The sequence below is a fragment of the Entelurus aequoreus genome, linkage group LG19 (assembly GCF_033978785.1).
Source record: "Entelurus aequoreus isolate RoL-2023_Sb linkage group LG19, RoL_Eaeq_v1.1, whole genome shotgun sequence".
NCBI lineage: Eukaryota > Metazoa > Chordata > Actinopteri > Syngnathiformes > Syngnathidae > Entelurus > Entelurus aequoreus.
In genome coordinates this window covers 34,278,792-34,303,634 of record NC_084749.1, presented here as the reverse complement: position 1 = coordinate 34,303,634, position 24,843 = coordinate 34,278,792, and the positions used below count along the sequence as shown (strand labels likewise).

The window sequence follows — 24,843 nt, the reverse complement described above, 5'->3', positions numbered from 1 at the left end:
GAGCAGGGAAACCTGCGAAACAGGCTTGTAGGGATGTTTTTTCCTGACCTAACGTATATTCCGCTCTACCCCGGTATTGAGCACTGTATAACAGATAAACCACAGAAACCTCGATTATATATATATATAATATAATATATATTATATATATCTATATATATATAATATATATATATGTATATATATATATATATGTATATATATATATATATATATGTATATACTAGGGCTGCAACAACCTAATCGATTAAAATCGATTAGAAAAATAGTTGCGATTCATTTAGTCATCGATTCGTTGGATGTATGCTATGCGCATGCGCAGAGGCTACTTTTATTTAAATTTCTATTTTATTTTATTTTTTGAATTTTTATTTTATTTTAATTTTTTAAATAAACCTTTATTATAACTGCAACATGTACAAACAGCTGAGAAACAATAATCAAAATAATATGGTGCCAGTATGCTGTTTTTTTTTCTTCAATAAAATACTGGAAAGGATAGAAATGTAGTTTTTCTCTTCTATCCGATATTAATCGATTAATCGAAGTAATAATCGACAGATTAATCGATTATCAATTAGTTGTTAGTTGCAGCCCTAATATATATATATATATATATATATATATATATATATATATATATATATATATATATATAATGTGTTTGTGTGTGTGTGTGTGTGTGTGTGTATATGTGTAAGGGACAAGCGGTAGAAAATTGGTGGATTGATATATATATATACATATATTTAAATAATACAAAAGTATTAATAGAGATAGGATATGCACACAGTTTTATATAAAAATACCAAAATAAAATGTGAAAGGACAAGTGGAATTGCATACATTGCACACGTATTGAAACAGTTAACAACATAACACATTGCATATTTGTCCAAGTGGTGTATACCAAAAACATATAGCTCCCAAATAACTAATTAATGCTATTCATTCCATAATACAGTATGATGTATAGCTGAAGTGGTGAAATAGAGCCATACCTTTATCTCTGACCTGTTTCTCCTCTTCTTTCCTATTTTTTTGTAAATTGTGCACTAGGCGGCTTTGATTTTTTTCTATATGTTTATTGACATCTAAACATCATTACCGGGGCAGGGGCCGTCCCGCTTTTCTGCCCGTGTGGGGTATGGTCTCTCGTTGGCTTGGGGGCTGGCTGTCCCCTGCTTCTCCCGGGCCTTGTCCTCTGCTGGGCGCGTCTGTCTATGGCATGTCGCTGGCCTGCCAGGCGGCACGGTGGGCCCGGTTCTGGGGGTCCTGTCGCTGGCCGGCTTGACTGCGTGGGGCCGGCTGTCCCTTGTTCGTGCTGTTTTGGGTTGGGTTCTCTGGGTGGCTGGGGCCGTATTTTGGTTGCCGCACATACTGAGAGACCAATATATTGTACATACAAATACAAATACACACAATTATTCATACATATATACATACATACGCGCACACATAGGTACATACACTCCCACATACATACACAAATACAGTACATACATACACACTCACGGTACCTATATCCACACGCACATAACATATACATACATTTATGCATATAATCACGTTTCATCAAACATATATTAACATTCCTCTTAGGGGAAACTGGGTAAAACACGGCACACTGATTAAGCTTAACCTTTTTTTATTATACAAATCTACAAGGTTAATATAGTTCGCTTCTCTTTCTTGGCCTCCATTTATCTGTTTCTTTTGTAATGCAAGTTTTCATTACATATATGTATAGTTGCATTGGAAACAATGTATTGTTGATAATAGAGGTAATTATTATTATTTTTCATTATCAATAGTGCTTTTTATATGGTATTTTTATTGCTTCATCTGTTGTAATAATGTTCATTGTCATTTCTGTGTTGTTTATATTTACTTCACTAACTGCTTGCTATCATTTTTCGTATCATATTTGTACATATTGTATTTGCTGATGTTGTTCTGTTGTTGTTGTCTCTCTTCTTGTCCGCACAATTTCCCCTCTGTCTTCCTTTTTTTCTTCTTTCTATCCCCTCCTGCTCTGGTCTGGTTGTGCCAAACATGAATATAAATCCATTTAATAAGAGTTTAATACAAATAAGGCAACAAGAGCCGTATGCCACACTTCTCTTTTGTAAAGTAAATCTGTACAGCAGATTTGGGCATCTACATCAACAATATGATTTGCCTGAGTGGCTGGACAAGACAAAAAAACAAACAAAACAAAAATTCTTAGACACCTCAACTAGAAGTCAAGTCTAAACAAACATATTCTGACCTGATGAGCAACTGCACAAATACATGGGATTCCCCCCCCCCCCCCCCCCCAATCCTTTTGGCACCTCCCTCAGATATGCGTAAATCAAAAATTGCTAGTGCTTGATGACCATGACTGATTACCTGACATTGCAAAACCTACAGTGATACTGCTAATTTCCAGGGAAGCAGCTAGCGTGCTAATTGCTAGCTATCTTAAATGCTAACATGAATACAAGATACTTTAACATTCTGCCGAGGAAAGTATAGTGTCTGGGTGTGTATGTTGCTTATTTATTGATTTATTTAAAATAAAACTTGGTTAAAAGATTTCAGTGTATCGTATAAGTACTTTAAGAGCACATTCAACAATATTGTGATGATGACAACCGTCCGTTATAATTTAGGTTACAATAACTGTCATATGCAATTTTAATATTGTTACATCCCTAAGTAGGCAATTCATACATTTTGTATTATATACTGTATTTTTTTTTACATCATTGATATGTAATAATCTCCCTATGCCTTCCTTCCAGCAGATGGACTCCTCTCTTCAGACACCTGTTGTGATAGAGTCCCTACTTCACTGGTAGATGCTGAAACAATCTTTGCATTATCATCTGGCCATGGAAAGTGTGGAGTCGCTGTGGTCCGCATCAGTGGACCCGCATCCACCACAGCTCTTAGATGTATGGCCGGCCATACACGCAGGCTGCCTGCTCCACGCACTGCCTTATTAAGGAGCATCAAGCATCCTCACTCTGAAGAGGTGCTGGACCGTGGCCTTGTCCTTTGGTTCCCAGGTGATTCAAATACTACATCTTTATCGTCAGATTACAAATGATGTATCAAAAACAGTATGTTTTTAATGCACTGAAGTCTTGATTGGCAATTTTAGCCTCATACAATTATCTTCTAATTATACAGTACTTGTAATTCGTACTATCAGTAACTTATACCACTTTCCAATATCGTATACAGTATCAGACAATTACACCAGAATACTGTGTTTCCCCTACCATTATATATCATAACATAATATTATTGATGCTTATTAAAATAAATGTATTTTATCAACAACATATTGGGCTGAAGAGAGAGAGAGTAATTGTTTCAGCACTGTTTGGGATACATTTTTGGATTATGAATCAAACTTACTCCTGCTGTAATTACTGTATGGCAGGGATATTCAACTAAATTGGTTTGGGTACCATATTTCCCAGTAAGCTAAGGACTGGGGAGTTTATTTAATTTGTCAGAGTTACAGGAGCGCTCTGCTGATTTTAAAAGTTATTCTAAAAAGTGTTTGTAAAATCTTCTGCCAAACTTTGAATCTATCACATAGATTTTGAACGGAACTTGGACCAGTTGATTAGTCCAAATGATGAAAATGAGAGGTCCTAAAATGGAACCTTGAGGAACAACACCAGCATAACTAAAGAATTTGAGCAAATGACTACTGGCTGCCTCTGAAGTAAACAAGCGACAGCAACATATTAGTTACATAAATCACATTACCAAAAAAGTGTGTAACTGCCAAAAAGGAGAGGGACTTAAAGGGTGCCTTGAGGGACACCTCAGTTATGTAACCACAAGATTGGACCGCAGTGTTCTATGTTTACTAGCAAGGTTAAAATGTCAATGCAAGAGATCTGTACAAGTGTTTACAGTTACAGGTCCAAGTTCCTCTATACAGCAGAAGCACACTAGTATTTTTAGGAGTTTTCTGAAAAATGTTTGTCTCCAAAGTTTTAAACTGAACTCTGGCAGGTATGGTGTCATTCCGGGCTTGATTTAGCCCCCAGGCCGCCACTTGAGTAGCCCTGTTGTATGGTATTTACACGATAGAGGGTTTTATAAATGTTGTGTCTTTTCTGTTCATGACTTTAGCCCCCCACAGTTTTACTGGAGAGGACAGTGTTGAGTTTCACATCCATGGAGGTCCTGCTGTTACTGCTGCTGTCCTACAGGCACTCGGTATGTTTACATTTACATTTAGATAATATACTCTGCTATAACTTTACTGTTAATTTATCCAGACATTATATATTACAGCATGTGACTTTTGTGACAGGAGGTTAGCGTGACTTAACATGCTTCAGTTGGGCCTTTTCAGGTTTTAGCAACTCATTGCATTTCCTTCTTTGGTGCTGTAGAGAGCAGTATTGCATCATTTGAAGCAGTGGTCCCCAACCGATTGGGTACCGGGCCGCACAAGACATTTAAAAAATCAACATAAAAAACACAATATATACATTATATATCAATATAGATCAATACAGTCTGCAGGGATACAGTCCGTAAGCACACATGATTGTATTTCTTTATTAAAAAAAATATATATATATATATAATAATTTGTCCCCCCCGGTCCGTGGGACAATTTTCAAGCGTTGACCGGTCCACAGCTACAAAAAGGTTGGGGACCACTGATTTGAAGGACACTCACCAGTCAGAACACAGGTGCTCTGAGAAAAGAGCTTTGTATCAATTTATGTTTCAACAAAAAACATTTACTATATGACATTTTGCTTCTTTGTGAAGACCAGAATTGTTTTACAGTTTTGCTCTCTTGATAATGAATATAAGTAAAAGTAAAAAACTATTCAAACAGTACCTCTCCTTTGGAGAATCGGTTCATGTGAAGACTACCTGAGACTTCACCGTACAATTGATCGTCTCTGATTTTTTGTGTGTAAGGTACATCCATTTTTATCATGTGTTTTTTGTCGCATGTGTGTTTGTTTCTTAGGAAGCGTGCCTGGCATGAGGCCTGCTGAGGCTGGGGAGTTCACGGCGAAGAGCTTTCAAGCAGGGAAACTTGACCTGACGGAGGTAGGTCAAATAAAAAACCTGGAAACCGTTGTGCAAAAATATACTGGGTAAGACATTCTCAAACTCATAAGACCGTTTATATTTTTTATCAATGTTTAAATCAAATATAAAGACATGGTCAAATGTGCAAAATTGGCCGCGAGTCAATTAAAAAGAAAGTGATGAAAAAGATGAAATAGCAAAATAAAAATGTTGAGAAATACAAACAAACTAAAAATTTTTAAAACTGGATTTTTTAATATTACAAGATGGAGCCTCCCGTCAGTGCTTCTATATCAGGAAAGGCCTATTGCGTACAGCAGTGCTCTTTGAAAAGTGCAATACGTGCTTTTTGATATTAGAGTCTCCAAATAGCTCCTGTAGATTTTTTGCAAGTCGCTTTTTTGAAAATAGTATCGAGAGGCCTTTTGAATATGGCGAGAATGCCGTCCTTTTTTTTGGCATACCAAGTGTGTTGTAATGTGTTAATGCGCGATAGCGAACAGGTAGTGGCTAAAAAGCAATATTATCCAATGCATATTCCAAGTAAGATACGTTTGCTACTCGGATGGTTCTTAAAGAATATTCCAGTGACGTTTATGTTAACATGTTAGAGGACTTAATCTGAGTAAGGTCATATTACGCTCAAGATAAATAAGCGTAACTGAAAGTATGTTAATGTAATTAAAACAAGTTATAACTATGGAAACCCCAAAGCAGTTTTCTCTCAGCCCAAAAGTGTGCACATTTTTGTGAAGTCTTTATTGTCCACCGGTTCACTGTCAAATGTATGCTTCTTGAAGGTGGAGTGGACTCGGGGATCTGATCCACGCTGAGACAGAGGCCCAGAGGAGACAGGCACTTAGGCAAATGTCAGGAGAACTCGGTCGTCTCAATCAGGACTGGAGTCACAGACTGAAAAGAGTAAGTTGGCTTTGTTCACTGGCATAGATTGATAAAAAAAGCTGGAAACAATAATTAGATGTTTTAGCCCATATTGACATGATAGGCATTAGGTTCACACAGTTGCTGCAGATCTTTTGGCTACATGTAGATGATGTGATAAATTGACGGTGCTGCTTGAAGTACAATAACCCATGCTTCCAAAGGGGGCTCAAAGTGAACCACTGAATGTCCTTTTCGTTTCATGCCATCCCGCCTGCTCTATTGTCTATAAAATAAATATTTGCGTGTTTATTTGTCAACGACATTTTGCACAGGAATTTCTTGTCAACATCGGCCAGTATGAAATTAGATTAGCCACTAAACTCAGAAGAAAAAGATGCCCCCATCGCACGTTTTAATTGTTTCGAGAAAACACAAGCGAGAAGGTAGGATAATGTTATTTTCATCTAATCGTAGCATGTGCACAATAGCACCGATGTGCAGTGATGTGCTGGTAAATGCATTTTTTTTTTGATGCCGCATTGTGTACCCAATATGACCGGTGAATCTACATACTGTTTATGAAGTCTATTTTTGACTGTGTCGGGGGGAAAAAATAACGGTGGTGTTCGTCTTCAAGATATATTTTAAACATTTTCATAAGATAAATAATACTTTTGGAGAGGATGAGGTGGAGGGTTTCAGTCGCAATCTGAAGGGAACACCTCCACACACAAACTGTTTGCAAATATATGCAGAAAACGGGTTATAAATGTGACTGGAGCAAAGTTTATGCAACATTTACATCAAAGCATATTCAATTCATATGGTCTAGACCACAAATAAATGTGTTAAATGTAGATTTACCTTTAAATAGGTCTGGGAGATATGGCCTAAAAATAAAATCTCAGATTTTTTACCAAAACATTCAAATTACAATTTTTACACAAAAAAAGTTTGATTTATGATGTTTTCCCCTACTTTTTAAAGAAACCAATGACTAAAAATGACACAGATATTTTAAAACAAGTTTTGCTTTTATTTGATCAAAAACTTAGTTTGAAATGACACTGCGTCTTACTCTTAGCAAAATGCTAATTGGTATAATTTTTTTCTTTTTAGACCAGATATAAATTGTACTTTTTATGCAAAAATTTTTGAAAACTATTAAGCGCTTCTTCTGGGATGCTATACTTCTGCTTAAATAAAATACTTCTGGAAAAAATTTAGCATTGCACATTGCATGCAAATAAACTCCAATAAATCAATAAAAAGATATCAATAATCATTAAATAGTAATTAAAATCAGTCAGATCAATAAAGTGCAAACTTAAAACTTCTGTTTGGAAAAAATTAACTACTGGAAATAAAAATGTAGTATTGTACATTGTATGCAAGTAAAACATTGAGATTACTGCACATTACAGTAAGTGGATAAACGCAGGCTTTTCAATTAAGGATATGCTGGGCTCCTTGTTAGTGTTTACTGATATTAAAGACAATGTACACTTTATTGCACATGTAATATATTAATATATTGACGATTATATACGGTATAATTCCACGAGCGTTTTGCAGCAGCACACGCGTGTACGAGCGGTCCTGTTTGCTGCAGAGCGACTGCTTTTGTGATCGCTCTGTGCATTGTTCTCCTTTTATCACCATACTTGGTACCTTGTGTAAATTATTTTGCCACAGTACGCTGCTTTTAAGGTGAAGTTTGTTGTTAGTTGTTGCGTTCTTGTTTGCTTCGTAAAGAGTTGCATTTCCCCAATTCGGCTTGATGCTGGAGTAAGTTCGATGTGGTGCTGTCTTTTTTTAAAGAAACTTTGCAGCAAGCAGTCACTTGTTCCATGCCTGTTGCCGCAATTTTAAAGCACTGACAAGTTAAACACTTTCTTTCTTTAGAACAAACGTCTCGCTCTCGTTAGCATTAGCCATGTTATGCCAGACTTGTGGAACTCCGCTAAGGATGCAAGGGGCTGGCGAGGGCTACAGAAGCTCATGGGGGCGAAAAATAAAACGCAGCAGAAAGAGAAGGAAAAACATGGATTTTTTATTTTTTAAATCGTCTGCAACAAAAAACTCGAATTAACCTATAAAATCGCTTGCGCTATCTGGAAGATCTTCATGGATGCCGGCCAAGGCATCCTGTGATTGTGCAATAATAATGCACCAGCTGCGACCAACAGGTCCACAAGGTGTTCTTCCTTAAGAAATTCCCAGAGCTGTTTCTCTGCAACTTTCTCAGTAGCAGAGTTGTTTATTTTGATCTCAGGCTTTTGGGATTGCAATAAATCATCAGTAGTAGACTGTGCGAAGCTCTTGCTGAAACCTTATTTCGACAAACAATGCAACTTTTTTTAACCATTGGCACGTTCTTGCATGTGTGTATGGATTTGAGTATGAGAATATGAGCCTTCCTGTTTTTGTTCAGCTATACTACTATTGTCTGTGTTCTACAATGCTAATCAAGATACTGATTTGTGGTATGGTGGAAGTGTTTTTCTTTCATCTGGATTTTTCTTCCAAAACAAGCCTTGGAATATGTTCTATTTCACTTTTTGCTTTCTATTCTTGAGTACTTGCTGTATAAATGAACAATTTTTGCAAGTGTTCATCCGTTGCTCAATTATCTACCTGTCATCTGATGACTTTTTGTTAACATTACACTGGTCTGTCACTACAATCTACACACAATTTACCTTGTAACCTCCAAAGTTGAACGCAATCTGTTCCGTGACATTGGAACATAAGAATAAGAAATAATGTAAAGTGAATTATTTCACCAGAGTGAGATTGAGATTTTACATCAAAATAACTTTTTCTGTCTGTTATCAGCAATGTTGGGAAAAACGGCATTAAATAAAAACAGCGTTACTAACACCATTAGTTTTTTTAGTAACGAGTAATCTAATTTTTATGTAAGTTACAACGCCGTTACCGATACATTTAATGTAATGTGGCACGCTACTTTAGATGTAGACAAGACAACTTTAGAATCCCAGCAAATTCACTTCAGGAAGTAGCTCTTTACTAGTGCAAGTGGCAAACACCACACACACACGAGCGCTGCTACTACGCCGTGAGGAATAATAACATTATAATAACATTCAATACAGTGACAATCATCAACAATAAAAATCCTACACTAACCTGTTTGTGGACAAGGAGAGACACAGCCACTGACACATGTTGAATCGCTTTATTAACTATCAGTAAAAATATTCCACAGCCGCTGCTGTCAACAAACTCTGCCCAGTCTGCAGACTACCAATACTGAGCTAAAACAGCCAATGAGCGTGCACTTGCTGATGTCAACATTTACTTGGCAACAGGCAACGTCTTTTAAAAGCACACACTCATGCACTCTTCTCTCATGAAACAGCTCTCAACTGCATATACCAGATAGATGAAAGTTAAAAAAAATGTTAATGCATTAATTACTTTCCCTTGTAATGACTTTCTCTAGTAATGAATTACAACTATTAATAGGGATGTAACTGTATCAAATGTCACGGTACGATATTATCACGGTATTACGGCCACGGTACGATATTATTGTGGTATATCCTTCCATCTTCTTCCGCTTATCCGAGGTTGGGTCGCGGCGCAGCAGCCTAAGCAGAGAAGCCCAGACTTCCCTCTCCCCAGCCACTTTGTCCAGCTCCTCCTGGGGGATCCCGAGGCGTTCCCTGGCCAGCTGGGAGACATAGTCTCTTTCCACCGTGTCCTGGGTCTTCCTCTTGGCCCCCTGTCGGTCAGATGTGCCCTAAACACACAACCCACCTCATCTGGCTCCTCTTGATGTATAGGAGCAGCGGCTTCACTCTGAGTTCCTCCCGAATGACAGAGCTCCTCACCTTATCTCTCGACGGAGGAAACTAATTTCGGCCGCTTGTACCCGTGATCTTGTCCTTTCGGTCATAACCCAAAGCTTGTGAGGATTGGAACGTAGATCAACCGGTAAAGTAAGAGTTTTGCCTTCCGACTCAGCTCTTTCTTCACCACGATGGAACAATAAAGGGTCCGCATCACTGCAGATGGCGCACTGATCCGCCTGTCAATATCATAACCCACTCTTCCCTCACTCTTGAACAAGACTCCAAGGTACTTGAACTCTTGCACTTGGGACAAGATCTCCTCCCCAACACGGAGATGGCAGTCCAATCTCCCTTGTGTATACCATTGTGGTATTCGTCCAAAAAAAAATACTTAAAAATGTTAATGTGTGTAAAATGAAGTGGCAGGAATGTTTAGGGTAAAGTAAACACACTTACTGTAACTAAACACAAACATAATGACAATATGTTCTAATCATATTTATTACTAGAAACATACGTTTTTAGCTACAAATAATTGTGCATGGACAGCCACTGTTTCAAGCAAATATTTTAAAAAAGTTAGTTGCGTTGAGAAGTGTACATGATTATGTAAGTCTGGAATATGCTGTTTCTCAGAAAAGTTAACCAACAATTTAACTTTTAATAATGCAAATACCTCACAAACTGATGTTTGGCTTCGCTGGCTTCAAATATCTTTTTTGGATGACAGTTTATAAGGTGGCGACTTGTCCAAGGTGTACGCTGCCTTCCACCCAAGTGCAGCTGGATAGGCTCGAGCACGCTTGCGACATCCTGTGACAAGCGGCGGAAAAATGGATAGATGGATTGAGGATTTATCAAGTAGTTTTTCCAGTTTCCTCATATTTCCCGCATTTAACTTTTTTTTTTTGGTAATTACTTCTGTGCGGTGCGACGTGACCGGCTGGCTCGGTGTCGCCTTGGAAAAGCTGGAGACGAAAGTGGCACGCATTGCTTTGCAGAACGCTGACTTTCTTACCTCCGCCAGGGTTGTTTGTTGGCAACGCAACTTAAACAGTTATGGATACATTTTCATGACATATTTTAGGAAATGTCCCAAGCACCTTACTTGGCGCCCTGCGCTGCGCAGAGGATTCTGGTAGATGTAGTTTATTTTCAGCCCAGGCCAACGCTAAAGCGCCTGAAAAAAAACTACACACCAAGTTTGTGTTTGTTACCGTCAGTCTTCACAGTATTGTTGTGAAGACTTTGAAATCGAAAGTCTGCGGTATCTACAATACCATTATACCCTTATCTATTAAATAATAATTCCGTTAGTAATTCACTCACTTTCTTGGGAAAGTAACGAGTAAATGTAATTGATTACTTTTTTAAAGTAATTTTCTTAACAGTGGTTATCACTAAGGACATTTGTGGTAATCAGGAGATGACCCTTTTCAAAAAATGGTGGAGCTTTACTCTTACCTCAATTTAGTGACCGATGTTTCGTTTCAATTTGGTAGAGACTTGGACTTTTTTAAGCTGAGGTCAGTGGGTTCCACAAATGCTTACTGATGCCCCCGCCATGTCTCTACAGTGTCTTGCCCATGTGGAAGCCTTCATAGACTTCAGTGAGGATGAGCTCATTGAGGATGGAGTCTTAAACAAAGGTATGTATACGCTTTAAAGAAAAAAGAAGACAGTCCCCCGAGAGGTTCAGAGGAAGGTGCGAGGGTCCGAGGTCTCTCGGAGAGAGAAGTCAGGCTGGCTTTCCTGTTTGGTCATTTAACTGGCCATCGTGTGCGTTTTCTGCGCCACAGGGAGATGCCGTGGACATCAAACTGTTCAAAAGACAGTTTCCTTTTAGGAAGTATGGAAAGAAGAGCAGCGGGACAGTGGAGGCATTTGTCTTGCCTTCAAAGGGGCAACCTGCCACAGGGCTCACAGGAATAGTACGGTCAGCAGCACCGTGTCTCTACACAAGTTTTCCAAGTGTGTATTTGTGTGTCGTGTGTATGAGGGATGTCTCCCCAGAGTCTGTCGCCTGCTGTCTGGCACTGGCACAGTTTTTTCGAGCCCTCAGATGTTGTCAAGTTTCGACACAATACAGCCTGGGAACTCTTATTTGTTTTGGTGGCACGGAATGTTGGCTCACGCCTCAGAGGTGCAAATAATAATAGACTTCATATTTTAAAATAGTAAGCCTGGCACAAATTCCTTCCGTTTGCACGCGCAGGCATGCAGGACAAAAGTTTTTTGTACTAAGTTTGTTGCTACTGCACACCGGTTTAATTAATGTAAATTATGGACGATGAATATGCTGCAGTATCTTGAAAATGAAAAATAATTTTTTATGAATTTTCCTGTAAGTTACATAGGAAAAAGTTGCTGTGAGCCAGATGTTTCCCGAAACAAACAATGTCTTTTTTTGTTAGATTAGAAAAGTGGACCAAGAGGTAAAGTTGAGCATGATACCTCCGTCATGTCCTGTTCCTATGTTTTCCACCCACACAGTTGACGCAATGGTCCGTGATCTGCAAGGCGAGATGGAGCGACACCTACAGGACGAGAGGAGGGGCGAACGACTACGTAGCGGTGTGCAGGTGGTCATCGCAGGAGCCACCAATGCTGGGAAAAGCAGCCTCCTCAACATGCTGTGTAAGACAAGCAGCACACTCTAACACAGACCTGGGCATTCTGCGGCCCACGGGCCGCATCCGGCCCTTTGTGCGTCCCTGTCCGGCCCGCGTGAGGCCAATTATAAATTACAAAATACATTTAAAAAAGTATCTATGTCGAGTGTGCAATACAACGGTGCTGCTTTTGTTTTGAAAATCGTTATTTGTATTAGTTCCGTGTGGGTGTGTGCGTGATTGTGAGTGAATGTGAACAGCTGCAATCACAAATTACAAAATAAAGTTGAAAAAACATCAATGTCGTGCGCGCAATACAACTGTGCTGCTTTTATTTTGAAAAGTATTATTTATGGGCGTGTGTCCGTGTGTAACCTGCGAGTGAAGGTGCACATGCAGCGACAAGTGATGCACGGTTTACACCCGAGACGCTAAAAAAAGAAAAGTTGATGACGAATGGCGTGTTTTCAACAAGACATGGACTGCCAAGCAACGTTCCCTCTAAGGTGTGTGCCTGCGCAATTGCGCACTGCTCAAGCGTCCGCTGCGCACAGCAAATATATGCCGCGCACCAAATCAAATCCCATCTGAATTCTAAACAAAATAAGCACATTTATTCTGTGTAATTTTGCAATGCAACTTTGAGTGACAGTGACAACAAGCGGCCCTAACGGTGTTCGTCAACACCGTTCAATTGAACACTGTTCAATTATTGTAACGTCTATCGAGATGCTTCGAGGACAGGAATTATATCGATCACTTTATTGAGCAAAATTGTTTATATTCGGACATAACCACACCAAAAACATGAGTAAAACACTACTATCTCGAAAAACTAGTCATTTTCTGCCGTACAAACCAGGCCAAAACCAACTTGTCATCTGTCACCAACACGCATACCACTAAACCACTGGTGCGTTTATGGCCACACAAAAAGTCGGACAACTCAAACACCACACAAAGTTACACTATGACTCCTCAGTCGTACGTGTGCTTATTTTACTGTCATTTATTATTAATGTTAATTTATTTATATTAGTCATGGAATGCTGTTACACACACTATGTTGAAGTGTTACTATTATTATTAATTATTATTATTATTATTATTATTATTTATCTTACGGTATATATCAAAAATAATATTGAGCAAAATTTAATTGAAATATTGTCGATGTGGCCCTCCAGCAGTGCTCGGGTTGCTCATGCGGCCCCCGGTAAAAATTAATTGCCCACCCCTGCTCTAACACCATGAGTGAATAATACAATTACATTGATGCATAAAACATTTTTTTTTTTATCACAAAAGTATGTCTTTGGAACACTAACATTATTTGCAGAGAAAGAAGGTAGAATTTGTCCATGATCAGCAACATTTTTGATAAGCACACCTCGTTTGATTGCTTTTACATGCATCACAGCACACATACATTACAATACTAGAATGGATACACTGATTAGGGCCACATCAATTTAAGGCGTATTTATAATGTATGATTTGAATAAATGTCAGAGTAAAAAATAAAGTGTATTATTCTAGAGCATTGATCAAATTGATTAATTCGATTAGAAAAAAGCTTTGTTATTATGTTGCTTAGATGATTTTTTTGATGAGTAAAATACACTTGACATTAAATTAATGATTTAAAACAGAAAAAGAAAAACATTGTGATTTAAAACTGAAAAAGACCGACATTGTGATGAAATGTTTGCACTGCTAAACAGAGCTGGCATTTCACAATAGTACTGCATCAATAATGCAGCACATTACCAGAACTCAGCCTGCATATTTAAGAGCAGCAAACAAGCAGAACAAGGTAAAAGTTTATTTTGAGAACTAACAACATATTTTATGTTTGACTTGCATAACAAATGTTTTATTCAAACACATGTGAGGACATGTTAGCATCTACAATTGTTATGTTAATGCTAACCGCATTTTTGTCCAAATAACAAACATCCAATTAATACCTTTTCAAATGTGTATCATGTGTTAAATTGTTAAATACATAGTCACTCAATTTGTCTTTTTGTTTAGTTTGGTCTTTTTTTTTTCAGTTTGGTTCTTTACTTATCTATTGCCTGGTTTATGTTAATCTGGCTACACAGTTTTTTTTTTATTTTTTTTTTTAACTTTTTAAATTTAGTTTTTAATGCGGCTATTGGATACTACATACTGCAGTCTGGTTTCAAACTTAATGTAATTTTTGTGTGAGGGACAAAAAGTGAGCAAAATAAATTAGTTTAGAAATACAAATGAACTTTCTTTTGTTGCCTCTTTTTGTGTTTTTGTTTTAAAGTCATTAGCAAGACGGATCGGCTGCTTGTTGAGAAGAGTGTTACACACTTTCTCTAAAAGTATCAGTAGGACTAGAAAGTTGTCGGATTTGTTGTTAGTAAATCTACAGGGGTCTGAATCCTTGCTAAATATAGCGACAAAGTCCCTAAGTTGGCAACACGGATCCCTTCTGCTAGGTTGTCTTATTCTCTGGCATACCAGCAGCTAAGACGCAGAATTACAGGTAGCTACATTCACACACGGTAGCACTGGAGGGACGTGCGATGGGAGAGCAGCTGCTCAAGAGCAAGGGTGAACGGGTTGTGCCAAATTAGTCAATTAGTGAATATTTTTTAATCTTGTATTTGTCTTCCGTAAGAGTGACCGCATAATACCGCATAATACAAATAGCTCTCAGAATGATTTTTGCAAACTAGAACCACAATTAGCATGTCAGTCAAAACTGAACATTGTATTGCATTTGTAAAGTCATAATTGTTGCTACATATTAGATTGTTCGGGTGGTCATACAGCTGACATATGCTGTATGCCAGTTTATATATAGAAACAACTTTACGGTACATACAGTATGTTTTACACGTACAGTACAAACGTTGTTACCTGCAAACATGCACCACTGCCTTCCTTTCGAGCCATTATGAATTTCTTATCATTAGCCTAGTATCCCCTCCTTATGTATATCTTATTACACATGTGTTGTTTATATTGCAAGTCTGTATCTGTTTGGCATATTGTATCCTGAAAGCATTTAGAACCGCGTGTTGTATAAACTAACCCGAGTGGGGTCTTGCTTAGTCTCCTCAGAGCTTCCTATTACAATAATAGGTCTATTTGTCAGAAGGTGTCATAGTTTCCTGTTCTGATTAGTCTTTTGATAGTCACCTTGCCATTGGTGACGAAAAATGTCTTGTTAAAGAGAAAAAGTAGTTCCCACAGTCAAATCAATTCTGGAATATTTATTTAATATGCATTAAAAAACATAACGCAGTAAGGTAATCAGTGTAATTGTCCCATAGCCAGTCCAGCAAACTGCAAACTTTGAATTTAGACAATGAAATCAAATGAATATAAAATATGTTGCCACGTCAGGATGTGCCCAGCTGAATGCCATCCCGCCAAAAAAGCACTAAATGTGCAATTAAAGCAAAAGGTGCTTCTACAAGGAAACATGCACTATGGTTGTGACATTAGAACTGAGAGCACAGCGAGGAAGTTGGAAAGCATATGTGCTTTATTCAAATCTTTTTTTTAATCCAGGCCGGAGACCTGCAGCTATTGTGTCCCCCATTGCTGGAACCACCAGGGATGTAGTAGAGACGTCTCTGGACATCGGCGGCTTTCCTGTACTCTTGAGTGACACAGCTGGCCTCAGAGACTGTGTGGACCTGGTTGAGCGAGAGGGGGTCCGTCGAGCTCGTGAAAGGTAGTAAAATGTTTACGTTACAGCTCATACTGTAGGTTGTCCTTATGTCCCTAGCAGGTGACAGAACAAATTAGCTCTGAGACCCACAGCCGATGTGAACAAAGAAAGGAAGAAATAAGTCATCGCTCTTCCTCTGTGCATCAACCTATATGTGTCAGACGGCTTTCTAACTGGCACAACTTGTATTATTGCTGAGCCATGGATATAAATACATGGAAACAACACTCCCGGGAGGTTGTATACTGAAGAGGTACCTTTCCTTGATGTATTTACAACATTGCATAGAGAATGGACACATCGCGAGACATTTACTGACAGCCGCTTCCCCTGTTTACACCGAGGAAGAATAGCATTGTTTGTTACAGCCGTCATCACCACTTAATCCTTGGCTAACTAGATGACACTCACCAGCGAGTAGTTGTCAAATTTGCATAATCGGCCACAACGCATTTGCAAGTAAAGGAAATATATACAAATCTAAATAAATATAGTAAGAACTACAAATCAACTTTCTTCTGCGGCTTTTTGGGGGTCATTTTGTTCCAGATGTCACAAATACAGAGTATCCTGTGAGTGCTTTTAGATGGGGGAGGGGTGCAGAGAAGCACTTGATGCTCGTTGAGAAGAGTGATACATGCTTTTATGTCGGGCCATGTCCACAGAACACTGATACTTTTATAAGGTGTTAAAACATCTCCATCCACATGTCTGCATCATCTAATACAAATTATGTCCCCTTGTAAAGGCAACAATGGGTAATGTTAAAAAGTTAAAGTACCAATGATTGTCACACACACACTAGGTGTGTCGAAATTATTCTCTGCATTTGACCCATCACCCTTGATCACGCCCTGGGAGGTGAGGGGAGCAGTGGGCAGCAGCGGTGCCGCACGCGGGAATCATTTTGGTGATTTAACCCCCAATTCCAACCCTTGGTGCTGAGTGCCAAGCAGGGAGGTAATGGCTCCCATTTTTATAGACTTTGGTATGTATGGCAATTCTAGCCAATCAGAAGTGTCTATAACGTTATTTATGGAGGCAGCATTGTAGGGAACATGGCAGGTCATGGCAAGAAAAGGGCAAATCGACACCTATATTTATGGCTGGAATGATTCGTCGACTAAGTCGACGTCATCAATGACGTGAATACGTTGACGTCATTTACCTTGCGTCAAGATAAGATGGCCGTGCACTGAGGAAAAAGATGCCACTAGTGGTGTTCCAATCAATCGGTTACAGATTATTATTGGCCAATTTCTGTGATTGCCAGATGCCAATCAATGCCTTTCAATGATGAACAAAACAAAATGATCATTTTTGGCTCATACCTTGCAGCATGGTCCTTTTGTTGAAAGACGATGATAGTGCTAGCAGCTACTGTTAACTGTTAGTGTATGTCCATACGCAGTGCAAAGCGGCCCCTCAAAATTCACCTCCTTTGTGGCAAATAAACTACATTCCTAACAGGTTTTAATATCACCGTGGAACTGGAGAAAGAGGCTAAAATGCGACATGTCGAGCAAAAGAGCAGCAGACGTTAAGGAAACATATTAACGCTAAGCGAGCTTAAAATAACAGAAGAATAAGTTACTGATTAGTTCACTTGAACAGAAGTGGAGTTGGAACCACGTTACAGCAGAAAGTTAGCAGATATTAACAGGAGAGTAACAAGTAGATTAATAAGAGTTAGTGCTCTGTTGCTGTTTGTCATGTCCCAGACATACAGTGCATCCGGAAAGTATTCAAAGAGCTTCACTTTTTCTACTTTTTATTATGTTACATCCTTATTTCAAAATGGAATTCCTTTATTTGGTCCTCAAAATTCTACAGACAATATCCCATAAAGACAATGTGAAAATGTTTTTTTTTTTTTTTTTACATTTTTCAGCTTTATTAAAAATAAAATATCACATGTACATAAGTATTCACAGCTTTTGCTCAATACTTTGTTGATGCACCTTTGGCAGCAATTACAGCCTTTTTGAATAGGATGCCACAAGCTTGGGACACCTATCTTTGGGCAGTTTAGCCCATTCCTCTTTGAAGAACCTCTCAAGCTCCATCAGGTTGGATGGGAAGTGTTGGTTTTCATCCAGGATGTCTCTGTACATTGCTGCATTCGTCTTAGTCTAGTCAGGGAGGTGACCAAGAACCCGATGGTCACTCTGTCAGAGCTACAGCTTCTCTGTGGAGAGAGGAAAACATTCCAGAAGGACAACCATCTGTGCAGCAATCCACCAATCTCTGCAGCAATTCACCAATCACTGTATGGCCAAGCGGACACCATGTCTGAGTTAAAAGTTGGCCAAAATGCACCTGAAAGACTCTCAGATCATGAGAAACTAAATTCTCTGGTCTGATGAGACAAAAATTAATTCTTATACAGTCGTCCTCGTTAGTTGCTGTTTAATGGATACGGACTTAACCGTAATTAATTAATTTCCTTGAAGTTGAAATCATTAATGATATTTCCATAACTAGAACATATAAAACTGTTAACTACCTTCAAAATATGTTTTTCAACATTATTATAGCCCGAGACATGAAGTAACGGCCTTAAGTCACCTTGACACTCTTTTAATCCAATATAGTAATGGTTCCTGCGACTTAACCAATCAGTGGCCACGATACTTAACAGCAGGCTGTGATTGATTTGGTCTTCTCTATGGCCAGTACTACTGTAGTTTTGAGGTTTTTATGCATTCAGCCATTTGAATGCTTAAAAATTCATAATTTAGGGCAAACATTTTATAACAAATGAAAAAATCTGTGATGTAATAAATCCCTATGGCAGACTTTAAAATAAATCCACATCGCCACATATGCATTTTTAACCTTCAAATTACGAAAGCAAACCAAAAATATACATTCTAAATTAACTCAATAATGTTCTGTGTACGATCAGTATGGTAAGCTGTTATCTCGACACAAATTCAATTACAATGCTGCTTTTAAATACATTACCGTAAAATGGTTTCTTTAATTATATTTTATTTCCTAAACAAATCAGCTTTTGCTGGACTTGGTTTTCCCACTAATATTTTCCCTGGTAACAGTCTATTATATAAAATAACATTTGCATTTCATTTCAAGCCTCTGCCACCTCGAGAGACAAGCCTGACAAACTAAATAAAAAAATAATGTCATCTAAAGACAAATAAGACAGTAAAGCTATTTTTAGTATTTATGTTGAGGGAAGCTGCAGTTTGTGTAGGAAGGGCGTGCAGTTTGCGTTGTATAGAAAAACTTTGTGTGCATGCCCAGGTCAGACACTTGTGACCTGGGTCACTACAGGAAGGATGTGGTAAGTACAAGCATCCGCTGCTGCCGTTGCTGCTGCTGCTTGGGCTGGCGGATGCTCAAAGGAAGCAACCTTGGAAAATATAGTTCCTGTGGAATTTATTTTAAATTGAAATACGAATTGACTGGTATGAATTCACTGGACAAACCTAAAGAGATTATTCAGCAGGCTTCAACTAAAACAAGACTCTTTTTTTAAAATTCAGAACAAATACATGCAGCCAAAGTCTGTTTTTTTCCAAGATTCATTCATAGTGCCTGATTTTAAATGTTGTATTTTCAAGTTTAAAACATTGTAAATGAACTATAGTGTATGTATATAGTAAATATAAAGTATTTATGGTATGTTTGGCTTTTTTTACATTTTACCCCTTCTTCCTACATTACTGCAGAACAGAATGTGGTTAGTTAATAGCATTTACTATCATATGTTAAATTAATACAATTGAGTGTTTTTATGTACTTTTATCACTACTGCAAAAGATTGTCAATTTACACTTTAACATATTTTTATATACCGGTAATAGTCCCTTGATATGGTACCGTAGTACATATATCCATTGTGTACTTGTCATCTAAACTTAGATTGATGTAAATGTTATATTAATGTATAAGGCAGTGTTTTTTAACCATAGGGCCAGGTCCGTGTTAGGCCGTAAGAATATAAACGCAATAAGATTGTCAATTTACACTTTAACATCTTTTTATATACCGGTAATAGTCCCTTGATATGGTACCGTAGTACATATATCCATTGTGTACTTGTCGTCTAAACTTAGATTGATGTAAATGTTATATTAATGTATAAGGCAGTGTTTTTTAACCATAGGGCCAGGTCCGTGTTAGGCCGTAAGAATATAAACGCAATAAAAATCAAATATTTTCTAAAATCGTTTAAATCGTTGCTAGCCTAGTTCCAACTTTGTTGAGTAGATGGCATGGTAACTCTGCTTTTTAACACTGCTCTTACGCCATGGTCTGCCAGAGAATAAGAAGATGCAGCAGGAAGGATCAGTGTTGCCAACTTAGCATATTTAGCAAGTATTCAGACCCCTTTAGATTCTCCGTCAGAAAAATGACGACTTAAGCAACTATTTCTGGTCTTATTGGACACTTTTGAAGACAATATAAAGCTACTTACATGCATATGTACAGAACGCTGAAGATGGTATGGTTTATACAATTAGGAGGTATACTTTTGCTAATACGTTAATAAATATACTGTTTCTGTGGACAATGTTTTTTGTTGATAGTGTAGCAATTCATTTTAGAAAGCTGTGTTGTCTTTGTTTTCTCCAGAGTTGAGCAAGCAGACCTGACTTTGGTGGTCGTCGATTGCAGTTGCCTCCCCATGGATGTCCAGCAAGCTGCAGCCTTTCTTCAGGACCACTTGGGAAGTGTCCTGTCCACTCAGGAGCACATTCACATCGGTACAGTATCCAAATAGACTAGTTCTACATTTTATAGACATTATGTGATTAATTCCCATTTCCCTTCCTTTTTGCATCCAGCATTACAGTCTGACAGGTGCCTTCTTGTCCTGAATAAGGTGGACCTGCTGCCTGAGGAGCAGGGACAAATGCTGAAAAAGGAGCTGGGCTGCGTCTCTGGGCTTCCTGTGTGTGTGATGTCCTGTCACACTAATGAAGGACTTCAAGCCTTCCTCACAACGCTGCACAACCGAGTCAAGACACTGTGAGTCTGCAGTATTGATTTCAATGTGTTGTGTTCCCAAAAATGCCTAAAATGAATGCTGGTGTTGATTAAGAAACACAAATCAAAAACTAAAGGCTAACTTTTTCAAAGGGAGTTTTGCCTATCATTCACAATCCCTATGTAAGACAAGAACAAATATGTTTGTTATTTTATGCATTCTAACTCAAATATGGCAAGTACGAGGTGGCTCACAATGCAGCTAATGGGAGAAACTATTCTGGCCATAAAGCTGTCTAAAAAGACATCGAAAAACCGCCAACAATGCTCCATTTACAGCTCGTGACCTGAATATTAACCAAGTATTAGCGATATTGTCATTATAATCTCTAACACAGACAAACTATTTTCAGCAGTGCCATAATGAAAAAGGAGGATAACCTCCAAATTCATTGGAGGTTGGGTCTTGGGCGCAGTTGGGTGTTCCAACAGGGCAATGACCCCAAACACATGTCAAAAGTGGTAAAGGAATGGCTAAATCAGACTAGAATTAAGGTTTTAGAATGGCATTCCAAAAGTCTTGACTTAAACGTGTGGACAATGCTGAAGAAACAAGTCCAAGTCAGAAAACCAACAAATTTAGCTGAACTGCAACAATTTTTGTCAAGAGGAGTGGTCAAAAATTCAACCAGAAGCTTGTGGATGGCTACCAAAAGCGCCTTATTGCAGTGAAACTTGCCAAGGGACATGTAACCGAATATTAACATTGCTGTATGTATACTTTTGACCCAGCAGATTTGGTCACATTTTCAGCAGATCCATAATAATTTAATAAAAGAACCAAACTTCATGGATGTTTTTTGTGACCAACAAGTATGTGCTCCAATCACTCTATCACAAAAAAATAAGAGTTGTAGACATTATTGGAAACTCAAGACAGCCATGACATTATGTTCATGACATTATGTGTTTGTAAACTTTTGATCGCGACTGTACTTAACAGCATGTACGTAAAACAATGATGGAGGCTTTTGGATGTTTTTCAGAGGGAATAGAGTGACTCCCATTAGGTCCATTGTTAGCTGACGTTTGCTAGTGTTTATATACGATTTAAAATGCATAAAAAAAGACATAAGTGTTTTTGTCGTATATAACGACAAAATTCCAAAAAAGTGCAGTTCTCCTTTAATAGCAAACAGGACCAATTTAATTTAAATTCCTTCGATTAATTAAAACACAGCAACTATTTGAGGATATTGGGCATGTTGTATAAATAGATGTGCTCCCTGCATGAGGTAAATAAATATATTTTCCCGTGTTATAAATAGAGGATTTAAAAAAAAAAAGAAAAAAAGTCACATATTGCCCCAGCTTGATATCAAACTTCCTTCCGTTTAGGTGTGGAAATCCCCTGTCTGATGCCCCCACCCTGACCCAGGCACGCCACAGGGCCCACCTGCAACACTGTGTCGCCGCCCTGGATCAGTACCAGCGATACCGTGACCTCGACCTCGCTCTGGCAGCAGAGGGCGTCCGATTGGCGCTCACCAGCCTGGGCCGGATCACTGGAAAGATCGGACCGGAGGAGATCCTGGATATCATCTTCAAAGACTTCTGCATTGGCAAATAGTCAAGAGGACTGTAGCTCCATGTGAGTAAGTCATTCAGCAATAATAATAATAATCATACTTAAGATATTCAAGTGAGCTGCATTCTTGTTACTGCTAGAGGGAAGTAAAGGCATAGAAGCTTGGTACCATGCCAGGCTTTGTGGTCTATAAAGAACACAATCCATGTTTCAAAAAAACAATGTCACAGCCTGTGATAGGTGGATATTAGGCCCTTGGGTACTTTCAAACTAAATTTACAGCAGTGCAAGGTCACACACTCGGAATTCTATTTTGTTCAATCGGAACATGCTTTTCTGTTCTCATCCCGTATGAAATACAGCATTCTATTCAAGTCAAACGTGTACTTGTCTTGTTTAATGATTATATTATGTGCTGACCGATTAAAGAATCAGATTTTCTTTGAACATTACCAGTAGCTGAAAGCATCAGTTGATAACCATTCCTTCATATTCTGCTGCTTATGAACTTTGAATTTACTTGTATTTTATGTGCATGTTATATTAGTAATCAGGTACGTGCACAAACATTTTGGGGGGGAAGGTGATATAGCCAGAAAAAAAGGGCACCTGTGGTGAAAATGAATAATTAAATAATTATTAGTTGTCCCACGCCACTTTGTGCTCAAATATTGCAGTCTCACCACATTGCGGATTAAAATATAAATGTTATGCATTTTCTAAGCATATTGTACAACATTTTGTTCTAAATGAAGCATTTTCAAGCTTAAAATGACTAAATGAACTGAAAATATCAATACCACAGTAGTATTGGCCACTAATTGAGACCAAACCAATCAGATTACACTGTTCAGTATCCTGGCCACTGATTGGCACAGGCTCAAGCAGCATTATTATATTGCAGTGGTCCTCAAACTTTTTTTTTTTACCAAGTACCACCTCCGAAAAAACTCAGATCTCCAAGTACCACCTTAATGACCAACATTAAAATACAGTAGCATTGTAGTCCTAAGTCCTCATAAAAACAAGGCAGAGGTTTTATTTAACAAGTATATTTAATATTTGTGTCCACTGTACCACGACACACAGCTGCTCAAGCTGTGTGTAATGTTACACTGGGTATGAATCTAGGAAAATAAAACACTGTACTTTCATCAAGTGATTCTTTGGCAGACCACTAGATGGAGCCTGTGTACCACAGTTGCAATACTGAATTTAAAGAGTGTAAAAGTGACTAAGGGATGTTTTTTAATGTCTAGAGGTCTGTCATAATGTTGAAAAATGCATTCAGAAGATCGTAAATAGTTATTTTTTATGCTGTAGCTGTGAAAATATTAGATTTATAATTAATGTTCGCCACGAATTAACAGCAATAAACAAGGGATCACATCAAAATCACAGCAGGATATTTTCAATTTATATAGTAACAAGTATAACCTCGAATTTACGTTTTATTTTTCCTACTGCTTTCTGACGGGGTTAAAACATAAGCAACACAACACTAATAAAATATCACAATATGAGCAGTATGACACTAATAATATACCACAATGTAATATATCTTACCAGACTGTCGTAACTCAATTTAAGACCCTCTTTTTATAAGAAGAATTTAAGAATTTTGATTTTCAATGAAATTAGTAGTGAACTAGTGAACTTTATTTACAGAACAGTAAAACTGTAGTTAAATTATCTGTCTCCCCATATATCTTCATTTTAGAATGAATACCTCAGTTGTTATGATGCTTATCAGTCACGCAAGGGATGTAGATTTGAGCCTCGATTTTCGCAGTTTGCGGAATTGTGACGAGGATAAAAATAACCTTTGTTTTTCTCCATTATTTTAAAATTTGCCTTATTGAAATACAAATGTTGACAAGTACGCCCTATCTCTAGGCTTTTACTTGTTTTTCTATTTTGTTTCGAAAATATCGGACACGTTGCGTTGTAATGTTTTGGTCAATTTTGCGCCAAACAATCCCAAAGGACTGCAAAAACGGTGTTAATACCTGTCTGTCTGATGCTGCGCGTATGTATATTTTTAGCACTACATGAGGATAAGGGTCTTGGGAGCGTTGTCAAACAGTTTGAGGAAGAACTTTTTTATCAAGTACTCAAATATATGCCCCGTCATACATCAAAACATATTATGGAAATTGATTACAGAGAGTATGTTTTATTCTTAAATGAATG

The 24,843-nt window shown here is 38.0% G+C and overlaps 1 protein-coding gene across 1 annotated transcript; it reads left to right on the top strand.

Moving 5' to 3' along the window:
• The first annotated feature begins 1,228 nt into the window (after positions 1-1,228).
• LOC133634956 (tRNA modification GTPase GTPBP3, mitochondrial-like) lies at positions 1,229-23,023 on the top strand. Its single transcript, XM_062027620.1, is given in 12 exon segments — positions 1,229-1,254; positions 2,793-2,816; positions 2,818-3,056; positions 4,144-4,230; positions 5,006-5,090; positions 5,874-5,991; positions 11,353-11,425; positions 12,270-12,413; positions 15,944-16,109; positions 20,709-20,839; positions 20,921-21,104; positions 22,461-23,023. Coding segments are annotated over 12 exon segments (1,509 nt in total). The 3' UTR covers positions 22,693-23,023.
• The last annotated feature ends 1,820 nt before the right edge of the window (positions 23,024-24,843 follow it).